At 39.9% G+C, this 15,420-nt stretch overlaps 1 protein-coding gene across 1 annotated transcript; it reads right to left on the bottom strand.

Moving 5' to 3' along the window:
* Positions 1-44: 44 nt before the first annotated feature.
* On the bottom strand, positions 45-8,288 carry CCN6 (cellular communication network factor 6). The gene is made up of 5 exons (XM_053381711.1): positions 7,790-8,288; positions 5,065-5,350; positions 4,211-4,450; positions 2,386-2,579; positions 45-1,438 (listed from the first exon to the last, which is right to left on the bottom strand). The coding sequence occupies exons 1-5, from the start codon at positions 7,907-7,909 to the stop codon at positions 1,157-1,159; spliced, it is 1,122 nt and encodes a 373-aa protein (XP_053237686.1). The 5' UTR covers positions 7,910-8,288; the 3' UTR covers positions 45-1,156.
* Positions 8,289-15,420: the final 7,132 nt, after the last annotated feature.

Here is a 15,420-nt window from a genome sequence, read left to right as displayed (position 1 = left end):
TGCTCCTAAATTGCTTGGCTGCTTTGTTTTGTTTTTGTTGAAGAGAAAAGGAAAATATTAACCTGGAAGATCAATATTAAAGACTGTTCCATATAAAATTGCCTGTCTAGAAAACTACGATTTTGTTCCAGTAAACATAAAGGTGTTTCACTATGCTATCGATCATCAAGAAATATGCAATTTGATACATACAATCATGCTTTGTAGATCTCATAAATAATCATAAATAAATGCCCAAATCCTTGTTTTGTGTTGACTCCCTCAGTCACCCTGATCTATCTGAGGAGATGCATGTGTTGAAGTTTATGTACCCATCACTAGCTGGTTTGGGTGACAAATTGCACACCACCACATTTTCACACAGGTGCGAAACAATCCTATATGTTTCTATTCAGATGTAAACTCCATTGAGTTCAGTGGTGAGTGATCTTCTTAATCACAAGTTAGCACTATGCACATGCATGCAAACTATTTGGATAAATGATTTTATGGGTGTTGAATTCTTACTTTTGCACGCAGTCTGATACTGTTCACTTTACAGCTTTGAAATATTGCTTAGGCACAAATTTATAGAAAACTGAAAGGGTGTGCACACATTGTCCATGCATTGCACACTCCTCATTCAATCCCTAATCATACCTGCATTGAACAGGGAAGATCTTCAAGGAGCTTTCATTCATGTTCAGCTGAACATCTCATGCAGGCTTTATGAGGTCCCTTGCAGACCTGTTCACTGTGGAGATGATTAGGGATTGAGCACTTGGATGTTGGGGTGCAGCTTGTGTACATGCATCTTTGGGCAAACATCCATATGAATCAGTTGTGTATAGGTAACTAATTTGATTGAATTTTTATGCATGAAAACCTGCCATTTTTCTACGGGATTGGTATAACCCTTCCACATAAATTATCTAAGTATTGCATTTTAAAATATTTAAGAAAATGCTTTGAAGCTACAGTATTTAACTGGATTTAAATAGCCACACATTCTGCTTTTCAAAATAAAACACATTAGGGGCAAGCTCTGTCTTGGATGAAAGGATTGCTGTGTGAATTCATTTAAAACCTAAAATTTCAAACACAGCTACCTGTCAGTGGTGTTGAATGAGCAACTTTTCATGGGAACATTTGACCATTTTCTTTCCTGTGTTGCCACTTACAAAAGTTTGAGTTCAGAAAATATGTTTCCTGAATCATTGCATGTCTTCTGACAAACACAAGATGTAATCCACATCAACTTCCACTTAAAGGAGCCTTCCTTTGGACAGTCAAACTGCACTGTAATCATTACAGATTTGTTGGGTATGCAACATCTCTTGTCCAGGCAGATTCCACAAAAGGTTGGTCTATATCTTTGTGTACTTGTGCATCCAGAAAATACTAGTTTCTCTGCCTTGGCAAGCTGGAATGTAGGTCGGCATGTTTTTCCTTTAGGTATCTTGAAATATAAATAAAAGTAAAATCTTGCTATTATGTAGAAAGTGAAGTTTATTACTGTACATGCATATTGAAGAAGCAGTGTTGAGGCCATGTTTTTAGCCACTTGCAATTTTAAAATATAAGTTTAGCATTGCTTAGTTCTACAGTTAACTCCTGCAGGTTCACTATCCTGCTACCTTCAAGACCACTGTGACACTATATGAGTGGGAAATTTAATCAGTGACCTGTGAGATTCATCCCAGCACTTTACCACCTGACTTTCTGGACACCTGATTTGGGCTAATACAAACATGTGACAACTGGGGAATGCAGTCAGCAAGCACCAGTGCTAATAGACATGGATTATACACTGCACTACAGTATATATTTAAAGCAGCATGATTCCACTTTAAATAGCCATTGCTTTCCCCCAAAGAAATCCTGGGTTCTGTAGTTTGTTCAGGGTTCTAAGAGTTCTTAGGGACCTCTAGTCTCCCTCAAGTAGCTGCATTTTGCAGTATTTGCTGGGAAGAGATTGACTGTTAAATCACTCTTGTAGCGCTATGGTGAATAGGGAGTCTATTAACCACTCCCAGTACACTGCATATACTACAGTTCCCAGGATTCACTGGAGGAAAGCAATTCATATTTTAAGTGGTATAATACTGATTTAAATGAATAGGGTAGATGGGACCTGAAAGAATCTCCTTTGAACATCAGTAGTGCAAAGAAGGGCCCAATAATTCTCTATTGGTAGTTATGTGCCATATGAGCAATGTAGAAAACATTCCACAAGTTTCTATGAGATGATCTGTTATTCCTGTCTCCCTAATTTTCAAATCCACAACTGAACAGCAAGACCATAACTTCTCTCTCCACCAGCCCCATAGTTATTAAAAAAATCATACATCTAGCAGTTAATACTTTCAGCCTAATGAGGAAATTGTGTTCTGAAATGTGGTTTACCTTTATGCTCTTTGGAAATTTTGCTTGGCATGGTTGAATGTAGCACAGTCTCTTTTCCTTTCTTATTTCACATTTACTGTTTTCATTGGTCACTCTGTCAGATATTCCCATGCCACAGGTTCGGGAACAAGGTGTCCAAGGAGTTGCTTGAACCAGGCACTTCTTCTTTAAAACAAGCGGCACACTTCTGAAAGCTAGAAGACAGAATTATATTACATCTTGAGCCAAATATTTTTAAGCCATTTAATTCAGATCAGTTCTACTAAGGCAACCCCAAAATAGCATGGAACATGAGAATTAAGCATGCCAGGTTACCAGGATCACCTGTTGGATTTTACTTGCTTAAATTACAGAAATTGGGTTTAGATTTTAAGAAATAGCTGCCACAAGTTCATTTAACATTTATAGGAATTTAGCACCTCAGTCTCCAAAGATTTGATTTTATATCTTGGTAATGCTGCTTGTTTGTTTCTTAATGCCATGATTCTCAAGTCTGCCCTAGAAAGCAAGACATTTTCCTGAAAGAGTTCTTACAAAATAGACTGGCTATGTGAAATACCTGTGTTAAAGTGGATATGGGGCGCCTAGGCCAGGCTTTATCAACATACATATGCTGAAAGTTCTGTATCAAATTAGTTTTCTTTAAGAGGATTGGGGTTGAGGGCTTTTATCCCCACATTCCAAAGAGTCGGAGCATTAATAGCTATAGATCTTAAACCTGCTTTTTACAATCTCCACATAGCAAATCCTGATGATGGGAGTTCTACAGAATGACTGACCAGATTTGAAATGTGCACAGTTCAAGAGGACAGAGCAGATATATGAGGGTACCTGGGAAGTAAGCAGCAGCAGCTTAAAAATCACAGCGCAGGAAGCAAATTTAAAAGCCTGGCACAGATCTGAAATAAATAAAGCAAGGTTACAAAGCTGTGGGTTTATATATATATTTGTTGTACATAAAATAATTTCATTGCTCTTACAACAGGGATTTGTTAACTAGGGCAGTGCATGCAGAAAGAAGGAAAGATAGTAAAATATTAAAATTAAGCTTGTTTGGCAAGATACGGAAGGAAAAAACCCTTAGTTTTCAAAATTAATTGTGAGAGCATGCAAACCATGCATTAATAGTGTATAAATCATAAGCTGCTTGGATTGTTTTGAAGGTTCTCAGCATTTTCATAGAAGTAAGATTGCAACTGTTTGTTTTGTCTAATCTGCTTTCTATGTTACAGGAGTCATATTGTTTTGGACCCCTAGGTTGGCTGGTGTACTTCTGACTATATTGATAATGTAGCTGAAAAATCTGGAAGGCCATCTATTCTGGGTCCTGCGTGTGGCCCTCGGTGTAACTTCATGCGGTTGGGGTGATATAGGGAAGAATGGAGAAAGCTCAAACAAATAGAGTCATGGAAGGAGGGGGGGAACAGTCCTCCCAAAGCAAGTTGTTCCCATTCTTTCTGGCAGCTTGTGGGGTGGAGAGGGGAGAGAGACAAAGGGGCATAAAGAGAGAAAAAGGAGTGGCAGCACTAAAGTTGTGGCTCTGGCACAGAGCCCCCAAAAGATTACCTCTGAGGCTCTTGACACAAAGGTTTCCCAATCCTGCCCCGGAACCTAACAGTGACCTACAAGAAGAGACAAGCACCTACTCTACCCCAATCTAACAATTATAAATAAATTATAAAGCTGCCCTACAAGTACCAGAAGTTTTTGTTACCTATTTAAAAAGGGGAAATGCAAATAACTTTACCTGCCTCAAATAATAAGGAAACACCTCTTTAAAAAAATAAATCTATCATGAAGAAGATATCAGTCTAGCCTTGCCTACCTGACATTAATCTGTAACTGGTTGACTGCTGCTCCTGCTGTCCTGAAACACATTTGGATTGTCCAGATTTCTTTCTGCTCTTCGGTGCTGCACATTCATTAGGTGCTGGCTTTGAGATGAAGACAGGTGTACATCCAATTGCACCGTTCACACACAGACATTTGTAAAGAGGAGTGGGCTGGAAGTCGTGGCCATTGGCATAGTGCACCCCATTGAGCTCACAACCTACTGCTATCATATCTGGGAATAGTGAAGGGAAAAAACCAAGTAAACCTATGTGGATCCCTGCAAGAGGTCTGTCCTAGACAAATGGAAAGTAAGATTTCCTAGGCGACATTTCTTAATAACAGTAGAGTTTAGCTTTTATGGGTCCTTTGGAGTATTCAAATAACTACATATACTTATTTTGCATATATAAATTTACTATTAAAAATCCACAATTCAGACTGCTTAAGATTTTGCATCTACTGTAATATAACCATTGACTATGACAGCAGGATATAATATCACAGTTGCTACAACCATTATTTTATTTGCTGTTTCCCAAAAAATCTTCTATAAAAGGGCAACGCCACAAGATTCCTTTCCAAAGCTCTCTGTGGGTGCCTGAGTTCCTAACGGTTAGCAGAGTCCAATTTAGAGATATAATTTCCAAATTGTTAAACACCAGCAATAATAGATTTCTTAGAAATTTAAGGCCCATTGACATCAAGAAAATACATTTTTTAATTATCATTTAGGGTTGCATCTCCTTTGAAAGAAAATGGGTGTGAAACTGAAGAAAGCAATGGAAGTCATGGTGTTACATTTTATTCCCTATTCCCATAGAAAATAGAAAAAAACGAGGGACTTACATGCACACACTCCATTTTCATACCTAGGCTTATCTGCAGAGTAGTCGCAGTATAGCCCCTTGTGGGGGTCACAGACCTCAGCTTCATTACATGTTTCCCCTGACTGCTTGGCACACATCTTGCAGCATCCGCAGCCATCCTTCACCAGGCTCACCCCGGGGCTGCAGGTTGGTACCACTGGGCATCTGCAGGGCCAGTGGCATAGCTCTCTGCGTTGATGAACCTCTGCAGATTTTTCTCCAGGCTTTCCTTCCTTCTGCCTGTTGGTTTGCACCCTGCAAGAAAGCTTTCATATAGGTGGACTTACCTGAGAGCTGGAAAACGTCCAACAAAAATGGCAAATGTGTGTGTGTATACACACAAACACACTGCTGTTATTTATATTTATTTCCCCTTTCGCAAGAGATCGTGGCAAGCTACAGTTATATACAATACAACAACAAAATATTTTCCCTTGTAAAGAAAATCTTGTTTAATTCTGTCCTAATTGGTACAGTATAATGCAGTGCTTTTTTCTGGGGGGATGCAGGGGACGCATACCCTTAAACATTTTGTGAATCTTTGTATTTTGGGCAATTTACCGTATTTATTTTTCCCGATTTGAACTATAAAAGGGTGATTTTCTTGAGTCAAAATGACAGTACCCTAAACATTTTTAAAGAAAATTCTATAATGCATTTGGCTGTTGGATCTAATGCCCGGCCAGGAGGATTCCCAGCCTCCCAGACACACAGGGGCATGTATTCAGTCTGGTCAGGTATGACTGCCTCCCTTTGTACAGCAGTCTACATTCTAGCTAGGCAAAAGTCAGGGCTATGGGGCAATCTTAGTATCCTTACAACAACAGCTTTCGATGTGGGGCTTGGCTAACAGTGTTTAGCCAGCTTCCTGCTTCAATTGCGAGGTGTAGTTTAGGACCAACTAAACCTGAAACTGTTCACACAGTTAGCAATTGTAGATCACATCTTAAAAGTGAACAACAAGCATTGGAAGGCCCTGATTTGGATCAGGACCCTGGCATGGGGGTAGAGGACTTTCACCCTTTCTTTGCGTGTCCCCACTGTGGTCCTAATCTAAAGTTACCAGATGTCCCCGTTTCCCGGGGACAGTCCCCGGATTTACAAATCAGTCCTCTGACAAAATCCATCTATTTAGTAGGAAGTTGAAAAGTATCCCCAGATTCATTGAAAAAAAATCTGGTAACCTTATTCTAATCCAGCCCAGGGGCCCTGAGCTTCCTCTTAGCATTGGGGAGAGGAGGCTGGAAACGGTGTTCATAACCTTTCTTTCCTTTCCTGTGCAAACATTCACAGGTGCAGCACCGTGCCACTAACCGATGAAACTATTTGTGTACTTTACATTACTCAGGAGCTTGAGCAACTTACTCGGGATATGCTATTACTCGGGATATGCTATATACGGGAGGTGCAAGGGAGCATCTGTAAATTCTTGCGTCCAATGGCAGTGCATACAGCACACAAGTCAAATATTTGAGAACTGGGCAGTGGGCACATAGCTGGAAGAGCCTCAATAATATCCAGTGAGAGGAAAGAAAATGAAGGCCTGCCAGCAAAGGATTTCTTTTAAAAACAGCACATGCGTATATGCATATTCAGCAGATTGGCACTCCTACAAAACAAGCTGCAGGAATCTTTCAGGGGACCATGCTCCATACACAGAAATATTAGTTTTCCCCACTCTACTCCCCAAAGTGCAAACTTCTGTAATCTTTAGAAAAACTAGTTCTGCTCTACTCTAAAATTATCTGTTAACCATCCTGGAAAAGGTGTACAGCTAATATTGAACAGTTCTGCTATCCTCATTTCACTGATTACTTATAACCTGCCTTTCCTTCCCAAGAGAATCCCAAAGCAGCTAACAACATAAAGCAATTAATGCAAAATATCAGAATGATAATCAACATTATAAAACAGAGTATATCAAAATACAAGGCACGTTTTTTAAAAAATCCCCTTTTTCAGTATCAAGTTGATTTCCACAGTTTTATCTTTCTTTCTATCCATAAAGCCTTTTAGGACCAATTAACCATTTCCCACCAAGTGAAAACAGTGCAGTGCAGAACTGAATATTGTGTAGCAATCTCTTGCAGCAAAGGTACTTGTGATAGGAATCAATCGTAACCTTGCAATGTTATTTTTTTTAACTAGGTGGAAAGGAGATAATCAGTCCTAAAAGACTTTATGGCTAGGAAGAAAGAGAAAACTATGGAAAATAACTAGATACAGAAATGGGGATGGGGAAGAAACTGCTTGTGTACTCTACAAATCCCATTTCCATGTAATTTGGGTCATTTGTATTGGTCGATGAAAAATGACTAGATTTAGTTAATAAAATTAAAGCAGTTTTCTAAAAGCAATTTATTTGTAACTCAAGCAGACTGTACCATGAAAGACAACAGGGACCTAAACAGGGGGGTATGCTTGCTTTAAACATAGTAGCAGAAAATAATTTATAAAAATTTCTAGAGACTCCCAAAAAAAACGCTCTAACAATTTTATAAAAGCATAATTTCATAATAACCTAATCAAGTGGCTTGTGTTAGAATTGCAAATTATGTAGAAAGAAAAAAGAATCACCCACAAGTAGGAACAACTCAATATTATGCACAAACAATTTATTCCCTTAAGTTAATTTCACTTGCTTAAGAAGCAAAACACAAGTTTCAGCCTTTGTTCTGGCGAGGATTTTTTTCTAGAAAACTTACCTGTTGAGCATAAGTGATTATAAGGATGGTGGGGATGAGGAGCCACTGCATGTTCCTGTGAAGGCAGAAATGAAAAACAGAGAGAGTGAACAGGCTGAGCTGTGTCAGAGCCAACACCATGCACAAAGTCTCCTCTGTCTCTCCTCTGCAAACCTTCTCTCCTCAGCACACTCACAAAGACACACATATTCATGTTTGGAATCCCTCACAAAAAACTAGCTTCATCCTGAATCTTTCAAATAACTCTTTTTCCTGAGGCTTATTCTCCAAATTAGGCTAGTTGTGCCTGCTCATTACTTTTAGGAATATATTTTAAAATATTTCCCCTTATTTCAGAGCATTATTTTTTAATGCAAAGCATGAGATTGTTCCCGGGCTTCTTCTTTTTTTCAAATTTCAATCTAGCAAATCGTGAGGCACTGCTCAGGGGTAGGTTGTGTCTGTCTGAAGATGTAAGAGATGTGGGGGTGTCCACACTGGGTATGGCAGCTTTGAGATCAGGATTCTCTACAAACCATAGAATCCTAGAATTGTAGAGCTGGAAGGGACCCCATGGATTGTCTAGTCTAGTCCAACTCCCTGCAATACAGGAATCTCAACTAGATCATACATGGCAGATGGCCATTCAACCTTTGCTTAAAAATCTCCAAGGAAAGAGAATCCACCACCTCTTGTGGGAGTCTGTCGAACAGCTCTTACTGTCTGACGATTCTTCCTGAAGTTTAGCTGGAATCTCATTTCTTGTAACTTGAAGCCACTGGAGGAGAAAACAAGATGGAATTGGAACATTTGGTTGAAATGGCTGTCACTGATATGAAAATACCAAAGAACTTTTGGGAGATATTTGGGAAGTTGTTAATTTAGGGGGCAGGGCGATAGAGGTTGGAAGGAGAGTGAAGAGGAGCCCAAATCATAAATAGTTGTTTGCACTGATAAGTTGTGGAATATTTTGATCAAGAACCCCTAATAGCACACTCTGTGACTGGACTGAACGAGGCCTAAAACAGCTCCCTTTGCTAATTTTAGCTGTTACAGACTTCAGGAAAGCAGCTGCTTAAGGAAGGCTTGTGAAAGATGATTCAGACACCCCTATTTAAAGGTGTCAGTGCAGCAAAATGTTTGTCAACAAATGTCAGAAAAAACAAAGCACTTTCATAGATTCCTCGCTCCTCTCTCCTTCCAGTGTACCCCCCAGAGAGTCATTTCTGCTCTTCAAAACATAGCCAAGAGTTTCCTCAGGCTAATCTCTTTCCCAAGAGCTTAAAACTGAACTGAACCATAAAGTGCCCTGCAGGCTTCTGCTTCCAGTGTTCTCTGCAGCAGCTACATTGGCTCATTGCTCTCTAGCTGAAGCAAGCTGCTGATTGCTACATTTAAGACGCCCTAAATTAGCTGGAGCTGGCTGCCTCAAGATGGAGGAGTTCCAGTTGACAACAGAGTGGTAGCTGACTGTTTAGGGGCACAAAATTCTCATCACTGCAATATTATTAAGGGCTCATCGACAAGGGAGTTCAATGTGGATTTGAAGCTGCTTATGCCTCTCTTTGTGTCACCCACATAGTATCATCCTCACCTACCTGGCAGCCTGCACTTTCCCTCCATTAAATTTGGATTTTCCTGATCCAGGGATAATCCAGCAAGGAAGTATATCCAATGTAAAATTACATTAGCCACGTGTGGATGCTCTTAAATACCGTTATTGTGTGGGTGTGTTGACATTTTTGGGGTGCTATCACCACACACTGTACTCCCGTTTTTTCCATCTGTCCAACAGAAACAATGCTGTGAAAAAATATAAACAGATTTATTTATTTTTTGCAGAATCGTTTTTGCACAAAACAGCTGCATTAAGAGCCACACAGGCATAGAGTATGCTTGAATGGGAGGGAGAGAGACATCTTCCTGGCAATGATTATTTAGCTTAAAGAGATGTGACCAATTTTCAGTTACTCAGATCTGCAAATTGCCAAAACAAAGCAGGGCCACAAACAAATTAAAAATTAAAAGTGTGCACAGATAGATAAACAGGCTTCATGTGAACTCAGAGAGTCAGGAAGTACTGAGCAGCAAGGAAAACACACAGTGCAGGAAGCACCCACTAATGTGAACAGGAAGCAATGAGATAGACTTCAGATGCATAAAACTGAAGGTGCTCACGTATAGATGGTGCAGCATAAACGTACATGTGTACACAGTGCATGGATACAACATAGGAGAGCTGAGACAGATCTAATTTGTTCAAGAGCATTACTGCAACCAACCTACCTCCAAACAAAGCTGTCCCTTCTTGATGACATCATCTGAAGCCATTGAAGTTTAACTCTTTCTACTATAACAGCCACAACAAAAAGATATCAAAACCATATAACTATTTTCTTTAGAAGGTGACAAGAGGTTTGTCTTTGCTCCTGTGAGAAAGCAATGAAAATACAAAACCTCAACAGGAGAATAGTTACAGGAGAAACCCAGTCAGATGGGTGGGATATAAATAATATATTATTATTATTATTATTATTATTATTATTATTATTATTATTATTGGAATAATATTTAGTAGTACACAACCTGTGCCCATCACACTTAACAAGAGCAGTAAATTCCAATAGCTGAAACAAGTAGCCTGGTATTGGACAGTATCATCAGGACTACATCAGACAACTTGTAATTATCAAAGACAATCTTTGCTGTCCCTGGTTACAAACTCTACCTGCTGATGGCATAAGGCAGTGAAGATTCTAGCTCCCAGAGCTTTAGCACCTCATCAATTGCTATATTGTGATGTGCACACAAAGACACTTAATATCTTCAATAAAAATACATTTAAAAAATATAAAAAATGACCACATCCTTCGTTTTTAACCAAACTGGTGTCAAGAACTTGAATACAGCTCTTATATGAGGTGTGTGCTCTGTGAAAGTCTACAAAAAAAGAGAAATAGGCTTGAATCTCTTTTTGCTTCAGTTTTCCAAAGATGTACATCCGTTTACTACTATGATAGGAATGCTATTCATTTTTAACTCATCTGAGTGAATGGATAATCAAGTTCTCTGTTTCCATGGAAATGCCAGCTGGAAGCTGAGCATAAAAGCATTCTCTTAGTTTCATCTGTTGAAATGGGAGGGGCTGTGGGGGGGCAGGCTTAACCATTCAGATTGGACATAGGGTTACTGCCTGTGGGTTATCCTTTGAAATATTCCCTGGATGTAGAAAGCTGTTGAAGTTATGAGACAAAACCCCAAATCTGCCGCAACTCTTGCCCAAGACGAATTGGCTAATGAGATTATGGAGGCATTTGGGGATGCAAGGGGTATTTTTGCCTGGCCTTTAGATTTTAAAAGTCCTCAAGACGGCTTACAAAACAAACGTCACATAAAATTTTGATCTGTGCTTTCTCCTTCTACTACCAACGCAAAGGAGGATGCAAATAGCAGTTGGTCCCAGGAAGGTCAGTGGAGTGGGGGGCTTGTTTAGGGTTACCAGATGTCCCTGGTTCCCGGGGACAGTCCTCGGATTCACCATTTTGTCCCATGGACAAAATCTGTCCCCGGAATGTCCCCAGATTTTAATGTCCCCAGATTCATGCCTGGCGACTTCCAGGGAGGCAACATGGTGGACACCATGGCAGCAAGCAGCACCGGAGGTCTCAGCCATGTCAAAGTTCTAGCCAGCCAGTCCGCCAATGGGGCGTGGGGGGTGGGGTTTGAAACATTCTCGGGAGACGGAGCCTCCCTCCCTCCCTCCGCGCCTCCTCCGGCACCAGCAGCCTCTCTTGTGAGGAGGGCTGTGTGCGAGTCTGCTGTTTGTCCACCTCTGGTAACGAGACACCACCACGCCAGTTAAATCTCCATAGAGAGTGTACTCGCGCTTCAGCCGTCTCCCGGTTATGGGAAGCGTGTGTGTTTTAATGCATGTTTTCCCAAGACCAGCGAGCACCTTTACTCAATCTCTCCCCCGCCCCACCCACCAACTTTTGTATTGTTTTATTGTTGTTAGCCGCCCTGAGCCCGGCTTCGGCTGGGGAGGGCAGGATATAAATAAAATTTATTATTATTATTATTATTATTATTATTATTATTATTATTATTTGGTGTTTATGTGTTGTAGATGGGCTTCTCCACCTGCCTTGTGTCAAGGTGCACGACTGACAACTTTGGGGTCCCCCCCTAAAAAAAGGTCAAGAACTCTGAACAACCCTTTCCTAAAATAAAGCATGAAACCCCCCTCCTCAAAAAAAGTGTCCCCGGATTCCTTGAAAAAAATCTGGTAACCACAGTCTTGCTGCCTTGCTTCTTCCTCTGATGCCGGTGTTGGAGGCCTTGCTGCTGATTCTCTCTGTGGTCCATGGAAGGGAGCAGCCAAAGAGCAGTTGACCCCTCCCAACCATGCCAATGAAGGAAGTCCTGCTACTGCCTTTCATCTCCCTCCAGTCATTCCCTCTGGGATTTCAACAAGGCTTCCATCTTGCATCTTCTTTCTGAGCAACATGTTTCAATAGCCAAAAGCCTCCGCTTTGGTTTTCCAGCATCCATCTTCCTTGTGGGAAGATATTCCACCAGGAGAAGGTCAGTATAGCACTTACCTGTGCATAACCTGAAAACAATTGTGTGGAATATCATATGACTTACTAGTTATAAAAATGGGGCCACTTTTCATCTGCTTCACAAGAGAGGGAATGGCAGCATTTTATACATTACATAGGCCCCATCTGGACAACTAAAGCAATCATGCAACTTTAAATTTTAGTATCTGGAATTTAGTAATCTGAATTACTTTCCCTCATATCAAAGAACCATAGAGTTGGAAGGGACAACGAGGTTTGGCCCAACATGGGGCTTGAACCCATGATGCTGAAATCAAGAGGCTCATGCTCTACTGACTGAGCCAACTCTATCACCACATGGGACAAGCTGGAACCCGGAGGCACCCTACAATACAATTACAATTTCTTCACCACCGTCATTTTGACAGAGTAAGTCTAATTCTTACCTGTGTTTTGTTGTGCCTCCACTCGTACTCTAAGAATCAGTCCAAATGTGCTGAGCTCCTTGGAAATTTTTTCCTGCTGTTCTTGGGATTTTCCAGCTGGCAAATGGCTATGTGTCACTTACAGCACTGGTGACTCTTGCATTTGAAATCTATCAGTGATAAAACATAAAATATCAGGGAAAAAATTGCTTAAATTCCCACAGCATTAAGTTACATTAACCTTTTGTAGTGGTTGGTCACCATAATTAAATACTATCTAAAGTCGTTATGGGTTGGAACTAAAACTGCACCCTTCAGCTTGTTCTTGTGGTTACTTTCATTTTATCTATGTTGTACTGTAATGTGATAGCCTGTTCATAAAAACACAGCCTCTTGTTCTGGCCTACAAAGGGAGTACCCTTGCTTTAAATACAGTGGTACCTCGGGTTACATACGCTTCAGGTTACATACGCTTCAGGTAACACACTCCGCTAACCCAGAAATAGTGCTTCAGGTTAAGAACTTTGCTTCAGGATAAAAACAGAAATCAGGCTCCAGCGGCGCAGCAGCAGCAGGAGGCCCCATTAGCTAAAGTGGTGCTTCAGGTTAAGAACAGTTTCAGGTTATGTACAGACCTCCAGAACGAATTAAGTACTTAACCTGAGGTACCACTGTATAGAAAAACTTTTCCTACTTTTTTCCTCAAAATTCAGATTCATCATGATAAACAGCATGAATAAGATTATTAAATAAAAGCAAATATAGGCAAGGGAGGAAAATATAAATTGTGGGGAAGCTGTGAGCCTGGAGATTTTTTAAAAAATTCAGCATAAACAATCATCATGTCCCTGTCACTGTCTGTGTCATATACCAAGGCAAGAATTGTCCAGTGAAAAGTAATAATATGCAAGCAAGTCATTTTACGTTAGTGTTACCCTGTCAGAGGGCCTCAGTAATAACACTGCATTTATTTTGGAAACACAATAATTCAAGGCAGATAAACAACAGAAAAAGTTTTGAGCGTAGACAGTGAAAAATCAGAAAGTCTGCAATCAAACACATTTTCTCTTAAGATATAGAATAGCAGATTTCCACAGGAGCTCTGCAAAGTTCTTATATATTTGTCATGGACAGAGCAAAAAGTAAATGGATACAATGACTGCAAAAAGGTGTAATGAGGGGTGGAAAGGAATGCAAGAATGTAGACCTACTTTGGACCAATGACAAGAGACATAGGTTAGCCCTACCTTGGACCAATGACAATGGACACAGGTTAGCAGGGCACATATAATTGTGGCCAGCTATCTCTATACAAGTATTATCACAGTTGGGTTATTAAAAGACATTTTCAGTCACAGAGACTGCTTGAGCCTCTAATGACAATGTCGGATCAATAAGCAACTCACATGGCAATCTTTATTCTTTAGGGATGGGTGCAACTCCTTGCAGAATGGGTTGAGCACCACTCATCCAAGTAAATGAATCACCTATCAACAGTACAGCTGTCTTGTCTGGATTGAATCTCTGTTCACCTAATCCAGTCCATTAGCTCTTTTTGTCTTACCTTTTGTCTCTCTGCATCAATTTTTGAACTGTAAACAATGCTCTCAGTTGCAGGGTTTCTAAAATTTCAATATTGTTGCTCTTTTGTATATTAAAGAAAACAAAAGAGAAAATGCTCAATAAAAGAATCATTTTTTAAAAAATTAAGATTTTGTAGTGTTGTGGCTTTTCTTAAATGAAGCCATACAACACTTTTGCTTCTGAAAGACATCTTGGTGCAAATTGGCTGAATAGCAGTTTCAAAGCTTTTCTGGCTACAACTAAACTGCTGTTTTGGGGCTGGGATAAAATTTGCATCATAATGTCAGAACGAAATTATGCAAAAGGATGGCAGTGTGACTGCCAAAACCATAATAATATATTATTAAGTGGGATGGGAAATCTATAAAAGAGAGTTTCAAGTGAAAGATAGCTGACATGCAAAATCACATTCAGGGTAATTTAAAAGGCATCATGGTTGGTCTTGGAGTTCATATCAGAGATTCTGTTATTAATTGAGAACCAAAAAGGCTAACAGCAAAATGTTTCAATAGACATTTCTGGTTCAAAAAGCCCTCATTCCTAGCATATCTATTCCCATGAGTTTTGCAGCAAGGGAGGCCATATCCTGTGAATAAATGCATGACATCATGGTGTATCCATGGTGACAAATCATTGGCATAAACATGAAGTTTTATGATTTCACAGTTGGACTAAAGGAGAAAAAAAGAAAATTAGTGTAGAGCACAAGGAAGGCTTTTACTTCAACACCACTTAAGGGAATACAGAACACAGCAAAGAGAGAAAATTGCTTTCCATTTAAATGTTCTTTTCTAGTTTGCCCTACAGTGAAAGACCCTTTTTAAGACATATAATTTGGGTAATGATGCCTATCCATTTTGAATATGCAGAATAATAATGATGAAGCTAATCTAGTGTTGGGGGGGAATTACACCATTAATACTAGATGCTTTCTAGCAAGACGTTGTCGGCATTTGAAAATAGGTTAACATTTCTGGTGTCCTAAATGTGTGAAATCCAGATGTTTGGGGGGGGTGGCATGGAGATTTGCTAGGTGTACTTTGTTCTGGGTTTTCTTTGGGGTGTAATTTGTTTTCTTCAT

This window comes from Podarcis raffonei, chromosome 3 (assembly GCF_027172205.1).
Source record: "Podarcis raffonei isolate rPodRaf1 chromosome 3, rPodRaf1.pri, whole genome shotgun sequence".
In the NCBI taxonomy this organism is placed as follows: domain Eukaryota; kingdom Metazoa; phylum Chordata; class Lepidosauria; order Squamata; family Lacertidae; genus Podarcis; species Podarcis raffonei.
The sequence above is the reverse complement of the archived record's forward strand: the minus strand, read 5'-3'. Positions and strand labels throughout refer to the sequence as shown.

What these genes read in the sequence shown, in the direction of transcription:
- CCN6 (XM_053381711.1), bottom strand. Translation starts at nt 7,909, where the DNA reads ATGGTGTTGGCTCTGACACAGCTCAGCCTGTTCACTCTCTCTGTTTTT. An exon ending in TAATCACTTATGCTCAACAG is followed by an intron (nt 5,351 to 7,789) that starts GTAAGTTTTCTA and finishes CCTATATGAAAG; the next exon opens with CTTTCTTGCAGGGTGCAAAC. An exon ending in TGAAAATGGAGTGTGTGCAT is followed by an intron (nt 4,451 to 5,064) that starts GTAAGTCCCTCG and finishes CACTATTCCCAG; the next exon opens with ATATGATAGCAGTAGGTTGT.